This window comes from Brassica rapa, chromosome A02 (assembly GCF_000309985.2).
Source record: "Brassica rapa cultivar Chiifu-401-42 chromosome A02, CAAS_Brap_v3.01, whole genome shotgun sequence".
In the NCBI taxonomy this organism is placed as follows: Eukaryota; Viridiplantae; Streptophyta; class Magnoliopsida; order Brassicales; family Brassicaceae; genus Brassica; species Brassica rapa.
In genome coordinates, this window is record NC_024796.2 from 13,751,098 (window position 1) to 13,769,525 (window position 18,428).

Below are 18,428 nucleotides of genomic sequence, written 5' to 3' on the forward strand. Positions count from 1 at the left end.
ACCATAATGGCAGATGGTTAGGATTGTGCGTGGCTAACCAAAACACCGCTTACATTGATGATACAATCCTGGACAGTTTTTCAGTTAGCTATAACTAGGCCTCGGACGGATCCGGATATCCGGAAATTTAGGGGATTCGTTGATTTGATGACCGGATCCAGATTCGTGGCTTCCGGATATCCGGATTTCGGATATCCGTCTAAATATAGCATTATCCGCGGATATCCGGATCCGGATCAGGATTCGTAAAAATAATTAATTTTTTTTATAAATTACTAAAAATAATAAAATAATACTTAAATTAAATATTTATTTAAAAATTATAAATAAATAAATATATATGTGTGTATAATATTTTAAAAATTAAAATATAATAATTTTAATTTATGTATAAATATTAATAAATCAAATAAAAATATTAATAAAATTTAAAAAACTAATATATTTTAAAAATACGGATTCGGATCCGGATATCCGGACTTAAAAATTAAGGTATCCGGATCCGGATTCGGTTTTGACGGATCCAAAAATTTATTATCCGGATTCGGATCCGGATATCCTATTTTTGGAGCGTATCCGGAGCGGATCTCGGATCGAATCCGGATCCCGGATTATAATCCCATGCCTAGCTATAACCATAGTAGACCAAATAAATAATATAAAATAAATGAATAAATTAGGGGAGAAAGGAAAAAAACAGAAAAATTAGTTTCTTTATTTTTTTCAATTCTCTCCTAATAAAATGTAATTTATTCTTTCGAGAGATTCAATTTTTTTAGGGAAAATTTGGATAAATGCACTTCAATAAGAATATAATTTGAAAAATACACTTTTGTTTAAGCTTTTTGAAAAATACACTTATTTATATATAAATTTACCAATTTGTCAATCTTAATATTTTTCAATTCCTATTAAACAATTTTTAAAAAATTATTTTTAAAAATCATTAGAAAATATCTTTTTAATATACTATACAACATATTTCCCATATATTTTTAATATATCTTAATTTATTTTTTATTATTTTGAAAAAAATAAAAGAACGCAAGACGCATCTCGTCTGCTCGTCTCCTTCTCGTATCCTTTCCATTTCTGATTTTTTTTCCTTTCTCTCTAGTTTTACAGATTCTTCCTCTCATCTCAAGAAGTTTGTTGATTCATGAATCAGATCTCAGTTTCTGATTATGTTTCTTTTTTATTATTCCACTATGTTTGTTTGTGAAACTAAGAATGTGAAACCAAGAATAAGAAAAAAAAAACATATCTGCTTTCTTCGTTTTCATTAGATTCAGCTCTGGTTAGAGCTTTCTTGCGATACCAGATGCAGTTGGTCAAAAACTTGATGAACTATACAAGAAGCGTATCCATCTATATAAATATATATAAACCTCTGCTATGTATGTTCGCTATTTCTACTTTTTTTTTTTGGTAAAACCAAAAAAAATTTTAGTCATCATCATCCTTTTGTTCATCCTCCGGAACTCTTGGTTTAGCTTCAGGAATCTCGTCTTCATTCTTGAGAAAATGATTGTTGTGGATGGAAATTATGAGATTCTCTCCCTCTCTCGAACCTATCTCCAATATTATCATCGTCAATCTTCTCTAATATCCCTTGTTTTCTCTGTCCACAAGAGTTTTCTCCTAAACAGATAGGTTGAAAAGCAAGTAACTAGGGTAATGTCTTTCTCCCAAGCGCTACTCGCAACAAGAGCAGAAACCTAAACCAATATCGCTTCTCTCCTCTCGATTCGAACACTCTGAGCACAAGCTCGCCGACTCGGATAATGACTTCCCGTGCATTTTGCAAAAACCGAGACTCGTTAGCTCCGCAACGTGGTTTGGACATAGCAGCTCTCTGTAGGTGAGTCTGTTTTCTGGGTTTCAGTCAAAAAGTCAAGCCTATCAACACCTACAATGGATTCCCATCAAAAATCATCCTTTTTCAGACACCACGTTGCGTCCTCCACAAGGTACTGTTTTTTTCCTCCCAATTCAAACAAATAACAGCAACAGACACAGAAACGGCTACAACATGTTATGTTTTAAGTTACAGTCAAAATTGCGCTCTCTCTCTCTCTCTCTCTCTCTCTCTCTCTCTCTCTCCTCTATGTTGTTGAACAACGAGTATGATATGTTTTCTATGATTATAATATAGACGTCTGTTCAGTTATAAAAACTAAGAAATAAGGACATACTGATTCATGAGAAATAAAAAAACACACCAAATGCTACTGAATAGAAAGACAAACTGAAAACGTTTCAAAATCATCTAAAAACGCGTGAACGACAAAGTGAAAAAACAGAAATGAGCACGTCCTAACAAAAAAACCAAACAAATTTGAACCTTTTTTTTCATTACTTTCTTTTTGAACTTTGTACTCCATCTCTATATAAACAACGTAAATAAAACAAATTCATAAATTGGTGTTGCAAATAAAATCTGTTGAGTTCGATCAACCAGAGAAAACAAATATTTCGATCAGAGATAAACGTTTTCATTTGATGACAAGAATCAACAATTCCCTTTTAAATGGACCAAAATTATCATAACTGAAATTATCATAACTGAAGATTACATGCAAATTACTTCGATCTGAGTTAATGGTTTTCATGTCACGTTTAAAAGGAAGAATAACAAGCCAAAGCGATGAATGATAATTAGTGTTCATATTCAAAGTAAAACAAAATAAACACATATATGAATATCATATTAGAAGAATTTACTTGGTCTCTAATTTACTTGGTCTTAGTACAGTAAATGGCGAACCCCTGGTTCCCTCCTCACGGTCCTTCCGCCTCGTCTCCTCTGCGTTTCACATCCGGTGAGAGTCCCCCTCCCCACCCTCCCGAACCTCCTGACCCTGATGGCCCTTTCTCCCTCACCCGCTTTCCCCCTCTTGGCTCCTCCTCACCAAAACCCATCCGCTCTTCTCTGCAAACTGCCAAATCGTTCAGGCCCGCAAAGAAGCTCAATGTCACCAAAACTGCTGTTGTCACTCCCCAGGGTGGCTCAGCTCCCAACTCTACTGTGGTTCCTCCATCTGCAATCGTCAGATCTGGAAACACTGTTCACCCCAACCATGGAAACTTCAAGGTTCTGCCTCCGAAGGTTTCCTCTCCCATTCGAGCCAATAAGGCTGCTGGACCTCTTCATTTTAAACCAATTTCTCCTCCACCTGCTATTGCTTCATTACCCCCATGTCCTCGACCCAAATCCACCCCTCTCATTAACCCTAGTTCTAGTACCCACAGCCCACTTCTCTCTAACACCTCTCCTCTGGGAACTGCCACTGATTGTCCACCTCCGAAACCTAACCATGATCCCTCTGTCTTTAATTGTCAGAGCTCGTCCGCTGTTCCTAACTCTTGCCCTGAAACCGAAACTCCTCCACCTAGCTCCACGCCTCTGGTTGAAAAAATCAGACAGCGGGAAGATAAAACCTTGAAACGTCTTGCTCCACTCTCTTTGTCGGATAAAGGCGTTCATCGTGTTTTAATCCCTGATAGTGTATTTCAGAAGGATGCTGAAATTCACAAAGATTTCATTATTTGTTATTTCAATGGCAGATCCCCACCATTCAATCAAATCCAAAGTGTGCTAATCCACATGTGGGGGAAAGGGAGAAGAGTTGAAATACACACTAACCCCTTGTCCCGCTCCATGCTTGTTCGTATCCCTTCGGACTATCTGAGGCAAAAAATATTGGAAAAGACGGTCTGGTATGTTGGTGGCTCCATGTTCCACGCCGTCCAGTGGTCTTCATCAGCTGCTACTCAACCCCCGTCTTTGGAATCAATTCAAATATGGGCACATTTGACGGGTGTTCCTCTCGATCTTCGCCATACGCAAGGGCTGAGCTTGGTTGCTGGCCTGCTTGGAGATCCTAAGGAGACAGATGAATTCACCATAAACTTAGTGAGCCTCACCCTCTCTCATGTGAAAGTTGCAGTTGATTTGACGAAGCCCCTGCCAAGTGTTGTTGAATTCATGCGAGAAAATGGCGAGGTAGTCGAGGTGAAAGTGTCTTACCCTTGGGTTCCTCCTACTTGTACTCACTGCAAGGAGCTTGGTCATGTCTCTCGCAACTGCCTCCAGCTACCACCTCCTCCAAAGTCGGACTTACCTGCAAAGAAAACAGCAAAGTCAGACTTACAGGCCAAGAAAGTTAAAAAATCGGCTACTGGTAGTGCAAAGGAAAAAAATAAACAGCCTATAAACACTGAAGTCTCTGTTGATGGCTCTAGCTCCTCTTCTGTCCCTGCTATGGTCGCTTCACCTGTCCCTCCCCCTTCTCATCTTGGAAACAAAATCATTCCTTCAACCTCTCCTCCCTGTCCACCTGTTCCACCGTCTGTCTCCTCCTCTCCTTTACCCTTATCCATTGTCCACCCCCAAAAAGCTCCTTCTCTTTCTTTGGCTCTTAGTTCTCCTTCCAAAGACCCTTTAAGCCCCCCTGACTCCTTTTATGCCCCTTCCCTCAAAAGATCCCGCCCAGACCCCTCATCTAAATCTTTTCCCTCTTTTACTGCCCAACTTTCTTTCTTCTCCTCTCCTTCAGACCCCTCTTTCCCAGCCATTACACTTCCTTCCTCTAATCCCCCGCCTAACCCTTTTCTATCAAACCCTTTCTCTATTTTGGTTTCAGATGGTTCTCTTCACCATGAAGAGACCATGGATTGATTATCTATGATTATCTATGTATAGTAAGCTATTTTTTTGGAACGTCCGTGGTCTAAATGACCCGGTCAAGCATAAGCCCTTTTGTGATGGGTTAACTACTCAGCAACCTCTTTTTGGATCGATGCTAGAGAGACATATCAAGGATCATAACTTGAGTCAACTGATGAATAAACTTTGTAGATGATGGAAATATACCTCAAACCATGCTGATGATGATGATGGTAGGATTATAATCATTTGGAGAGACACTGTCGCTGTTCAGGTCCTTCAACAGTCCCGGCAGGCAATCACATGTGAAGTTCAAATCCCCGGTAGCTCTCCTTTCGTTTACTCAGCGATCTATGCCTCAAATGAAAGGGTAGAGCGCAATGATCTCTGGGTTGAGCTCTTACACATGGCTCAAACTCTGTCTCTGGATAATGTACCTTGAATCTTGGGAGGTGATTTCAATCAAATCATCCAACCAAGTGAGCACTCTCTCTCAGATGTAAACTTTATTAGCCAGGACATGATTGAGCTTAAGGACTGCCTACTTCAGCTGGGTGTGTATGATTTGCGCTTTCAAGGCCCCCAATTTTCTTGGACCAATCGTCAGCCGGAGGACCCAATTGCTAAGAAACTGGATCGTCTTCTAATCAATAGCCCTGTCCTTAACCTCTTTCCTCACTGCTCCGCCTCCTTTCTCCCTGCTCTTACCTCTGACCACAGCCCATGCATTCTAGACCTTGCTACAAAAGTCCCCTCCTCTGGAACCCGACCCTTCAAGTTCTATAATTACCTCACCAAACACCCGGACTTCCTCACTGTTGTGTCTGATGCGTGGACACGTGCCGGAAGGGCTGTTGGAACTCTTGCACAGCTTTTCTGGAAACAAAAGCAGATTAAAAGAGAATTAAAACACCTAAATCGAGAGAATTTTTCACAAATACAAGTGAGAGTGAGCGAGGCTAACCGTTTGCTGTTAGATGTGCAGGTACAAGTTCTTCAGAACCCAACTTCTCAACTATTTAACTTGGAGAAACAAGCACTTCAGACCTGGAACTTCCTTAGAGAGATAGAAGAAAGCTACTTCAAACAAAGGTCAAGAATTAATTGGTTGAAGGAGGGAGATCAAAATGCTACTTTCTTCTATAGGACGGTGCAAACGAGACTGAACTTCAACTTCATTCGGTCCTTTCTTCTTCCATCTGGCGTCCTCATTACTGACTCCATCCAGATGAGTATCTACGCGGTCTCTCACTTTCAGAGCATCCTTGGACCTCAGCCTGCGCCACCAGTTGGAATCATCTCGCATGCTCTATGGTTTCAGTCACACACGAACTTCCTTTTCTCCGACCTCCAGTGCAATCAAATGACTCCCGTACCTACGGCAGAAGAAATAACCTCAGTACTCTTCAAGCTTAATCAGAATAAGGCTCCTGGGCCAGATGGTCTCACCTCTGGTTTCTATAAAACCTCCTGGAGCATTCTCGGATCTGAGGTTATTCACTCTGTGCGCCAGTTCTTCTTCTCTTCCTTTTTGCCAGCTTCTACAAACGCCACAATCTTGTCTCTGGTGCCCAAACACCCGGGAGCCTCGCTAATCACTGAATACCGTCCCATCTCCTGTTTGAACACTCTTTATAAAGTGATCTCAAGATTGCTTGTGGCGCGACTCAAGCCGATACTCCCCTCCCTAATAGTTCCTAATCAGACAGCTTTTGTCAAAGGGAGGTTGCTAGTCGAAAACACTTCATTGGCGGGGGAATTGGTGCAGGGGTATCATAAGAACACGGGCTCAAAGAGGATCACCATAAAGGTCGACATAGCGAAGGTATTTGATACTTTGTCTTGGAACTTCCTCTTCTCATGCCTCCACAGTCTCAATATTCCGGTACAGTTCCTCTCTTGGTTTCGAGCTTGCATCTGCACAACAAACTTCACTGTGAGCTATAATGGGTTTGTAAATGGTTATTTCAAAGGTACTCGTGGGCTGAGGCAAGGAGACCCTCTATCTCCCTATCTCTTCGTTATCGCTTTGAATGCTCTCTCTCTCATGTTGAACAAAGCTGCGCAAGAGATGCGTTTTAACTATCATCTAAAATGCCAAGGATCCAAACTTACACATTTGTGCTTCGCTGATGATCTCTTGATATTCATGGATGGCTCTACGAAGTCTGTCCAAGCTGTCTTGCAGGTTCTCCGGGAGTTTGAATTACGATCAGGGCTCGCTGTGAGTATGCAAAAATCCTCTTTTTTTGCATCGGGTATGACAAAGGAAGAGACAGATTTGATCCAGTTCTCAACTGGAATGCCGATGGAAGCTCTCCCTGTGAGATACCTTGGGGTTCCTTTGTGCACTAAGAAGCTCTCTCTCCTCAACTGTGAGGTGCTGCTGCAACAAATTAAATCAAAAATGTCATCATGGAGTTCAAAGGCCCTATCGTTTGCGGGCAGGTTGTTGCTTATCAAAACTGTTATAACAGGTATTACTACCTTCTGGTACTCCACGTTTGTTCTGCCGCAGGCCTGTGTGAAATGCATAAACTCGTTGTGTGGAGTCTTTCTGTGGCAAGGTGACATTGATAAGCATCATACGGCAAGAGTTTCGTGGGAAGTTGTGACTAAGCCCAAGCGTGAAGGAGGACTAGGAGTTAAAAAGCTGGCAATCTGGAACAAAGCTTGCTGCCTAAAGCTGATCTGGCTTCTCTTCTTTCAATCTGGTTCGGTCTGGGTCGCCTGGTTTGTGGAAGAGGTTCTGGACGGCTCTTTAAACAACCTTTGGACCACTACCCCTCACCGGCGATACTCCTGGCAGGTAAAAAAGCTTCTAAAGCTCAGCTCCTCCATCTACAGCTGGATAAATTTAAGAGTGCAGAACAGTGTCTCTTGTCGGTTCTGGACTGATAGTTGGTCTCCCTTTGGCTCCCTAAAATCCTACCTCAGCTTAGGAGGGCGCTCAAACTTGGGAATGTCGAATGAAGCTTCATTAGCTTCTCTGCGAAGAGATAACAACTGGCTACTGCCGCCTGCAAGATCAGAACAACTCGTTGATCTTCATGTGCACCTAACTACCGTCGAGCTTAATGACTGTGAAGACTATTATGAGTGGGAGATTGATGGTAGAACCAGTGATCGATATAGCACAGGGACAGTCTACGCTAAATTGTGTGAGGAGGGCTCTTTAGTACCTTGGTTTAGAACTGTCTGGAACAAGAGTGGGATCCCTAAGCATAACTTTCTCTCGTGGTTATTTGTCTTGAATCGTTGTCCGACTAGAGACAGGATCATGCGCTGGGGACATCAGACCAACCCTCCGTGTCTTCTTTGCAACCAGTTTGATGAGAACAGAGACCATCTATTCTTCATGTGCCAATACTCTTGGAACCTTTGGGGATCGCTCTCCCTACGTTGTGGGATCAATCCGGAGAGGGCGTGGGATCGGGTCCTTCATCAGATTCAAATGATTGGTCATCAATCAATCAAGGGTATGCTTCTTCGGCTCTGCTGGCAAGGCTGTATCTATTGGACTTGGATGGAACGGAACGCCAGACTCCACCGTCAGATTTTTCGCTCGTCCGATACCGTTGCAAGGCTTCTCGACAGACAGATTAGAGACAAGATCTTGTCACTAAGGTCCACAAATCCTGCCTCTTCCTCAAAACTGATGCAGCAATGGCTCCTTTGATTCTCCTCAACTGATTCTCCCTCACATACGTCCTCTCCTTCTCTTGCCATCGTGATCATCGACTCTTTGGTTTTCTGTTTTTTTGGGCTGGAAAGCTTCTGATCCTAACTATGTATCTCATTTTTCACTGGCCTTATGGGCTCTGTAACTTAAACCATGGCTTATGGGCTTGTATCTTTTTCCTTTTTTCTGCAATTTAAATATGAAAGCTAAGTTCAAAAAAAAAAAAGAATTTACTTGGTCTCGGCTTCAAGAAATAATGAAAGTTTTGTATAGAATGAGACGTGACTTGTGTTTATATAAAGTTAACAAAATAAATTAAAATCTATATAAACTTCATGATAATTATCTTAAATATATATTTATCTTAAACACATATTTATCCTAAACATAAATAATTATAATTTCAAATTTATATATTAATTATTGAAATATCAAATTGGGGTAAAAGGGTAAATTCATATTAATAAAAGTGTAGTTTTCAAAAAAAAGTGTATTTTTCAAATTTCAAATCCTAAAAGGGTATTTTGCAAATTATCCCTTTTTAATACTTCTTTCCATATTTGTTATGTTTAATTAGTATTTTTTTTTTTTGGACATCAATAAAAGAAAACAGACTCATATAGACTATGTTAACCAAGAGGGTGGCTTTGCATCCATGTGAACGACGAACAACGGTTGAGTTCTTGCACTGCGTGCTAGTTTGTCCGCCTGTGTGTTTTGCGTTCTTGGTACATAGATGATCTCTGAGCTCTGAAATCCAGTACTAAGGGTCTTTATATCTGTCAACTAGTTTGCAAACGCTGGCCATTCTTCTGGTTCTGAAACCGTCTTCACCAATTGAGAACAATCTGTTGCAAATGTGATCCGAAACTGCCGCAAATTCCGCATACATTCCATTGCCCAAATTAGTGATTCAAACTCTGCATGGAGAGGTGAAAGACTAGCTCTGGTGTTTCTTGCACCCATTAAGCCATCAAATCCTTGTAAGGTGCTATACCATCTTTGTCCCGAAAAGATATCGTTTGCCTTCCATGAGCCATCAGAGAAGCACCATCTGCCCGGTCTCACCGGTATGGGAGCCAATTCTCTCTGGTGTGTGTCAGGTGAGTCAGGAATCACCTGTGCATCAGCCCACAGGACAGATTATGTCTCGGCCATCCTGAGAGTATCTCGAGGATCAATATCATGATTACTAAATACCTTACTATTCCTTGCTTTCCATATGTACCAAAGTATCCACGCAAATTGATGATCATCCCCATCTTTGGGATAACTCGCCAAAATAGATGATCCATGTTTGCGTAGAGTGATTCCATTGGAAAGCTTGCAGGATTAGATGGAATCTTAGAGAGCGCCCATGTCTGAATTACCGGTGGGCATTCAAAAAAGACATGGTTTATAGATTCCTCTGGAGCACCACATCAAGCACAACAGATATCTCCTTGCATCCCTCTTGCCTGCAAATTTTTCCTAACCGATAGACATCCAGATAATATTTGCCACAGAAAGTGTCGTATTTTCGGTGGGCATCGAATTTTCCAGCAGAAGGACTTGAGTGAGTCTATAGTGGGTCCGTAGGTCTCTGCCTGGGATTGCTGATCTGGGTATACCCGCTCCACCTGATAACCTGATTTAACCGTATACCGTCCATTTTTCGAAAAATGTCATCCATCTCTATCTGCCATCTGAAACCTACTCAGTGGTATACTTGTAATTATTTTCACGTCTTTAGGGTCCATCAAAGTGTGAAGAGCATGTAAATTCTATGTGCGTGAGACTGGATCTATGAGCGAGTCAACTGTAAGGTCCGGATAAAGAGAAGATTGGTTTTGATTTGCTGGTATGTTTAATTAGTATAAATTTTTATATTTAAAATTTAAAATTATTTTTAACATTGCTGATTCTCTCTAACCTGCCAAATGTAGCAACTCATCCCAACTGTCATTTTCACAGTTCAATAATAGCGTGGACCCGTAACAAGATAAATGATAAAGACAGAAATAAGTACCCATCCACAAAAACAGATAAAACAATGTCATTCGTATTTATGACATCATATCGAACAGTGAAACTCCCACTAATAGCTTTTCTTGCAAGGCTGTGCTTCCCTGGGCAGCCATATTACTCTATAAAAATTGAAATAGCAAGTCTTATCTACAAAGGATCTGGGATTTTAGGAATAATAATATTTGTATAAATAAGTATTTTACAAAATCTGAAATATATAAAAAAGAACAAACGAACAAAAGACCGAATATATAATCCAAAGGCCTGGTTCTACAGCTGGAAACCTAAAGGACATGGAGAATCTAATATAGCATACGAGGTCCAGGAGAAGACGAAAGACCAAGCAGACTGTAACCCGCTTCCTGAAAAAGAGGGTTCTCTAAGTAATCTCGTACATCAAGATCGTTATTGCCACCGTTCGAATATTGCTCTGTCTTCACGCCGAAGTTGTCGTCTTCGTCGTTGTTGTAGTAGTTGTTTTCAGGAGAGAAGAGTACTCCGTTGAGCTGAGACACGACAGGGTTGATTAGAGCTTTGAGCTCGTCGACATTGTGGCCTGATATTCCATGGAGTAGGTTATTATTGTAATTTTGGTGTGTATCATCGTAGTAGAGTAGCGGTGGAAAGTTGGTTGGGGTTTTGGAAGGTTCAAGAAGAGAAGGTAAAGTTTCAAGATGATGATGTGTTGTTGATAGTGAAGTGTTATGGAGGTAGCTGATTTGGTTATGGATTCCAACATTCTTTCTGTCTCCTGTTTTGTTAAACACTCTGCACATCACCCATTCCTCCTATGTCATCACCACAAATTAAACATAAAAATGCTATTAGACATTATGTTTCAAAGTGATATACCAAATACAGGTATTAAACGTATACAAATTGTAATAAATACACCTAACCAAGATCGATAGAGATCTTGTTTGAAATTTGAGCCTGACCAGATACATGAAGTTAATTAAAGAAGCAATAGTGATGAAAACGATACAACATTGTAGCATGGAAGAACAGGAAACGGCAAGGTGTTTGGTGTTGACATCCACACGTACAGGTTTATATCAAATCTATCACATCTAAACTGCTCTCTCCCTCTGTCCTCCCATACAATACAAGCCAAACTAAATAAATGACAATACTATTGAAAAAGTAGTTTTGAGGAAAAATAATAAGAAATATGGGAAAAGTGAAATATTTCAGTTAAACCTTTCTTTTCAAGTCATCGTCTTAAAAGTCAACTCGTTAATTGTTCATATGAAATTCACAGTGCTATAATTAGTCCTATAATTTGAAGTTTAAGAGACGCACGGGAGGGTTTAAAACGAATGTTAAATATTAAATCACTCTAAAGGTCAGCTCATAAAATTACCAAAGTCACAACTAAAGCCGTTTAATCTTGTAGTATTAAAAGTCTTAAGACGCACGTGTGGGACTAAAGTGACAAGAGTTATCATGTACTACCTTACAAGTGTGGCGGTGTGAAAGGTCGGTTTCGAGGCGATACTCATGCATGACCCACTTACTCTTGAGACCACGTGGAGCCCTTCCCTTGTAGAACACCAGCGTCTTCTTCATCCCAACAAGCGCTCCTCCACCGCCGCCGGAAAATATCTCCTTATCTTTCCCGGTGGCCTTCCAGTATCCAGCAGTAGTGGCTCTATTAGTCCTTAGCCCCGTCGGATACTTCCTATCCCTTAAACTGTAAAAGTACCACTCTCTCTCTCCCATCTTCGCCATTTCTTGAGAACCAAAGAAAACAAGAAACGTCAAGAAAGATTCAGAAAATAAAAAGGAAACAAAACGTTAGAGAAAATAATAGGTTAAGTTTTTTTTTGGTAAACATGTTAAGATTTTATTACCATTTTAGTTTATTAAGCGAAGATATAGAAATATCCAAGTAGCAGAACACAAGAAGCTACAAACACAACAAAGAAACAACTAAAGAATAGAATAAGTTAAGTTACCTGGAAGTTCCCAAGGTTCGCAGCGATTGAGATCAACTTCAGCGATGTGAATGCCACAGAGACGTCCATGGAAGACTTTGGAAGCTAAGTAGAAAGTTATGAGCTCTTCGTCCGTCGGGTGAAACCGGAAGCCTGGTGGTAATCCTCTGTCGTTTACTTCTCCAGCGAGCTCGCTCAACACATCTTCCAACGCAAGCATCATCGTTTAATTATTGTAACTGAAAAGGAGACTGTTTAAAGTCTTGTTACTCGAAGAGACACGGAAAAGGAGAACAAAGAGAGCAACGATGCAAAAGGTGATGGTGAGTATAACCTGATTGTGTGCAATATTATATATTTATATACAAAATGGCACCTTAAATCGAGAGAGAGAGAGAGAGAGAGAGAGAGAGAGAGAGAGAGAGAGAGAGAGAGAGAAGAGAGAGAGAGAGAGAGAGAGAGAGAGAGAGAGAGGAGAGAGAGAGAGAGAGAGAGAGAGAGAGAGAGAGAGAGAAGAGAGAGAGAGAGAGAGAGAGAGAGAGAGAGAGAGAGAGAGAGAGAGAGAGAGAAGAGAGAGAGGAGAGAGAGAGAGAGAGAGGAGAGAGAGAGAGAGAGAGAGAGAGAGAGAGAGAGAGAGAGAGAGAGAGAGAGAGAGAGAGAGAGAGAGAGAGAGAGAGAGAGAGCTGTGTGAATTTTGAGTGTTTGAGGTTAGAGGAGCATTGATGATAAAGGCTGTGAAATTCAGGGAGTAGAGGCTGCTATTTGCCCTTACCTGGGGAGCTTTCAGGAGTCTCTCTCTATTTTCCCCCTTTTCAGTTTCATATATGTCAATAATCAATTTGTAGCATTCTAAAAACAATTCTGCCGTTTTGTGTTTCATCACTATACTACTCTAGCGATCTTCTTATGGTCTTTGGAGTTTTGATTGTGACAATGTGATGCTAAGCTCTGATCTTTCGTTAACGACTACTCGATTGGTCAATGGATCAGTGCAGAAACATTTCTCTAATATGGTTATACAATATTTTATCTAAATTAAAAGTGTAAGATAATGATCATCAATATACTTTTCAACAAAAACCATGCATTTTCCGCTTGCTATTTTGACTAAAAATAAAAAAAAGTGGTTGATAAAGCATATTTTTGGTGGATAGAAAGTTGAAACAGATGTCAATATTGAAGACGTGGTTTTCTATCCAGACTCTGATGAGTTTACATACATAGTCAAAAAGAGGGAGATTAAAGATGTATATTTTGTATCAGTTCCTGAAGTACTATAAGAAATAGTACATAGACGTGTGATTTCTGTGAGCTTGGTTGGAGTTCGTGTTATGTGATGTATGTGGGTTTGTTAAGCTTGGAGAAGAAACAATATATTAATTGGGAGATTTACATTAAGTGTAAAGGATATTACTTGAAAAAGAAAAGACAAGAGAATTATTCCTTAAGAGAAAAATGAAAGTTGCTTAAGTTGCTTTTGGAAGAACTTGAGGAGCAAGTTCTGGTTATGTATATATGGAGGATGTGCTTCTATGAAGAGTGTTATCTCTGCTAAAAGAAGAAAAGTTGAGAGATCATTGTTTGGTGCTTGTGTGATCAAGCCTTTGGTGTTACTGCTCTGCATTAGGTGCTGAAGTAGTTGTTGAAGTACTTCCGAGTGTTGGAAGATTGAAACCTAGACTTAGGGGGAGTTTAGCTCGGGATCGGGGTGATTCCGATAAACAAAAATTTAGACTCTAAGGTGAGCTTTAGCTTAGGGTTAGGGTAATCTTAAAGGATTCTTGTAATAGAAAAGATTGGTGTAAGATTTTCTTATTATAGTGAATTCGAAAAGAGAAAAACTTGTGTGTTGTTTATTTATGTATTTTACTCTCACTTCACTGCATTAACGAATATATACTCATTCAAATTAGGAGTTTGCATTAATACATTTCTTTAGTATTTTAGTCCTTAGAGCATGATTAATGGGGGGTTCTTAAGGTGGGGTTCTTAGCAGAATATAAAAACATGTCTCTTAACTTTTAAATAAGAAAGTTAAGAACCGGTTCTTAAATATCTTATTAATAATCCGGATCGGGTTCATGTTACTTAAAATCTGTCATATATATCTAAAATTTTATAGAATGATTTAAAATAAACTATTAATAATTAAAATAAAACATTTCAAATTCTAAATTTTACATAAAAGTTCTACAAAATAATAACAAAGATTGTTCAAAAAGATATTTCAACTAAATCATAAAATAAAATATAGAAATTAGAACACAAAAATCATAATTTCGGATATTCATGTGTTTTAAGTCGGATATGAATCGGGTTTTATCGAGTCGGATCTATTCAGGTCAAATCTATTCAGGTCGGTTCTTTTCTGGTCTGAGACTATTCGGGTGGTTATTTTCGGTTTTGCTTCTCTCGGATAGAAGAATTTTGGACTTAATACGTACTTATAAATTTTCGGTTCAGTTTTGGATCGGATATTTTTTGAGTTATTTTAAAATATATATTATGTTAATACATTATTTATATTATTAACTATATTCTATATTCTATATTCTATACTATTATTATTTTATTAATTAAATAATTTTTCAATACCGCAAATATGTATCGTCACCAATAAAACAATATTCCGCACTGTTTTTTACTTAAAACCGCAGTTGCACCGTCCTGCACTTTAATTCCGCACAAACCACAGTTGTACCGTACCACACTTCAATTACGTACCGCTTTATTACTAATCCGCCGTTACCATTCGGATCCTGATTGTTATCGCATTTGAAGTTTTCAGATTTCAAGAAATGTCAAATAAATAATGTCATTTAAAGAAGTTAGCATTTTATAGTTATCATCAAAATGAAAGCAAATAGATTTTACTTTTAAGAAGAAAAGGGAAAGGAGTGTGCAGTAAAGATGGCAGAGGGTTATGCGTGCGGGTGTAAGCGTACAATTATACATTCTTCGAGTCGGGCCTTTTTATTTACTGGAGTATTTTATACACATTCTCCCTGAGATCCATTTCCATTTCTTTCTTTAGCAACTTTCTCTTACTTTTATACTAGTATTTCTCAACTGTTAAATCAATTATGTATTACAATTTTAAATGGTTTTGTTTGATACTGTTTTCTTCCTCAAAAACTGAAAATCACTTAGGTAAACTATTTGGAATAATAGCTTACCAAAAAAATATCTGAAATGTTTCAGATTTTAAAAGAAGGAATATAATATTAGAAGTAAGTTTATGTTTATGTTTAGTGGAAGTAGGTTTATTTAATCTTATATCAAATCGTGGTTCAAAAAGAAAAGAAAAACTATATCAAATCAATTATTCCATCTCCTAAATTATATTTGCGAAGTGATATTGCCACATGTCTTTTATATAATCAATTTCACAAAACAAATATGACATGACTACTGAAATTGATGACATGTCTTATAGTTTTATATGACATGGATAATTACATTTAATGTTAATTTATATTTTTGGTAAATTTTTTAAAATATGGTAATAATTCATATATTACATTTAATGTCAATTTATATTTTTAAAAATTTTCTTAGAATATGAGAATAACTCATAAATCATCGTTAAAATAAATATATTCAAATATGACATTATAAATTTCGAAATATAACTTAATTATATATTTTTAAATTATACAATTTTATTACTAAAATTTTCAAAAATGTATACAATATTTTTAGAAAATTATAAAAATTTAATCATAAAATCATTATTTTTTTTATATATCTACAAATTTTATAAATATTGTTTAATTTTAATTTTTGGTAATTATGCAACTTTTACAAATTTATTTATTATATTTAATTAAAATAAATAGATATAAAAATCTATTTAAGATTATAATTTTAAATATATACATGTATATTCTTAAATATAATTTTTATGTTATTTTACAATATTAATAAAAATTTATTTTAGAATATAATTTATATTTATCTGTTAAAATAATATTTTTAATTTTTTTAACTGAAAATGGTGCAGGAAGACACCTAGTTATAAATATAAAAGAAATTAAATAGTTGAAGAATCAGATTGCCGGCGGTACACGTGCATAGACTGATATAAAAAATCAGGTTAAACTGTAGTAAATGCAAAACGTATTACACTATCTATCTCACTTTTAGCTGGCCACACGATCTTATGATAAATCTCCCAAGTCATTCATTTACCCGTGTTTCAAAAAAGAGTCATTCGTTTACCCTAAACCCTAGATAACCCTATAATTTATATAAATACTAGATTTTATAAAAGATTTTAAAAGTAAATCTAGGGAACAAATGCTTTCATCCAATAATTTAAAACCTGCTGTACTTGCATAGGCTTACCTAAGCCTATCCATTATTAAATACTTAGTATATAGTTTATGTACTTTTTAAGATCTAATTTATTTTCTTTAAGGGGCCCTATCTCTCTAGCTCTGATGATATCTCTGTTACACTCTTTTTTATCCTTTTTCAATTGTTATTTTTTTCCTATTTCCATTTATTATTGCACAAGTAATACATGATACCGTCGGTCTACTAAACTATATTGCATTATTGTCTAAAAGGTAAAAAATTTCATTTAGTTAATGTATTGAATTAATTTGTCTGCTATCATTAAACTTGGCAGAACATCAATTAGTAGCTAAACACAGTAAGGGCTAGTCTTACTCATATCGGTAACACTATTTCATGTAATTTATTTTTGAAATAACTTAATTGAAGTTAAACCACCTTACTTTGAACCCAAAAAAAGAAGTTCAACCACCTTACAAGCAGAAACGGTACTGGCCACTGTGTAACAGAAATAATGTAAAAAGTCATGGTAACATTGTTCAGAATTACTGTGCTAGTAAATTCGTATATAGTTTACGTTACACTAAACTTTGAGATATTAGGTAAGAAAATTCACTAAAATGAAAGTAAAAGACTGTTTGTAATACCTCTCTTATAGCATGTGTCAATCAAATGACAAAAGGGGTCCATTCCTCGTCTTTGTCTGTTTGTATGTAATATATGTCTGTATCAAATTTAATAGCTTCGAAAATGACAGAGAAAGAAAAATAGCAAGTTGCAAAATATATTAAGTTTGGAAATTTTAACTGCGATTAGGAGTAAAATATCACTTACACCTGTTAAAATCAAACTGCACAACATAAACGTCACGCATAAACACATACATGGCACTCTTGTTTCTTTTGCTTCACACAAAATTAACAAAAAAAACTTGTTAAATAAGTTATTCTATTATATCTATATCACTAAATCTTAAGAAAGATTGCAGAGAAAATAGAAAGAAAAGGAAGTAGAAGCCTAGAAGGAGAAGGTGAAAAGGTAATAAATGAAGGAGGAAGAGGAAAAAGGACAACGGCAGCACCGACCTGCTCCACCAGAGAACGACCTCTCACGCATTTCCGTTCACAAGTAATCCCTTATTTTCTTTAATTCTACGGATTTAAATTTATATTAGTTTTACGTTTATCCAAAATTTGTTATTAATCTGTTTGAACTTAGAAGATCCAGTAAATGTTAGTTTATTCGATTCTAGTTAAAGACATTTTGAACTAGTAAATTATTATAAGAAGTGCAAAAAATCATTTTAAAAAGGTGAAATCGCTATATGATTGATAAAAACTTACAAAGATAATAGGATAATTTTCTCAAATAGTCATTTTAAAGTTGTTGTAACAAAAATAGTCTTTAATAAAGAAATGATCAAAATAACTCATTTTTATTAAAAAAATGTTAATTTTAATTTTTTAAAATTTGAAACTCTATCCTCAAAACCTCACCCCTTAGACTATCTCCAATGGTACATAAATTTTTACTCTATATTTCACTCTAAAATAGAGTAACTCTATTATAGAGTTGAATTTGCTCTAATGATTCACTCTATAATAGAGTTACTCTAATAGAGTAAAATATAGAGTAATGTTGTTTTTTTACTCTATATTAGAGTAAAATATAGAAGAAATTTTTTGTGTCCCATTGCATATGCTTAACATTATGATATAAATATATTTTTACTCTTTAATAAAATTTATTTTGGTGATTTTTTCATTGAAATTTATTTTTGTGACAAAAACTTAAAAAAAAACTATTCGAGGGAATTCCTTGACATATAATAATC

The 18,428-nt window shown here is 36.9% G+C and overlaps 1 protein-coding gene across 1 annotated transcript; it reads right to left on the reverse strand.

The window, feature by feature from the left end:
* Nucleotides 1-8,879: 8,879 nt before the first annotated feature.
* On the reverse strand, nucleotides 8,880-12,710 carry LOC103853026 (protein CUP-SHAPED COTYLEDON 3). The gene is made up of 3 exons (XM_009129929.3): nucleotides 12,317-12,710; nucleotides 11,814-12,091; nucleotides 8,880-11,146 (listed from the first exon to the last, which is right to left on the reverse strand). The coding sequence occupies exons 1-3, from the start codon at nucleotides 12,516-12,518 to the stop codon at nucleotides 10,661-10,663; spliced, it is 966 nt and encodes a 321-aa protein (XP_009128177.1). The 5' UTR covers nucleotides 12,519-12,710; the 3' UTR covers nucleotides 8,880-10,660.
* Nucleotides 12,711-18,428: the final 5,718 nt, after the last annotated feature.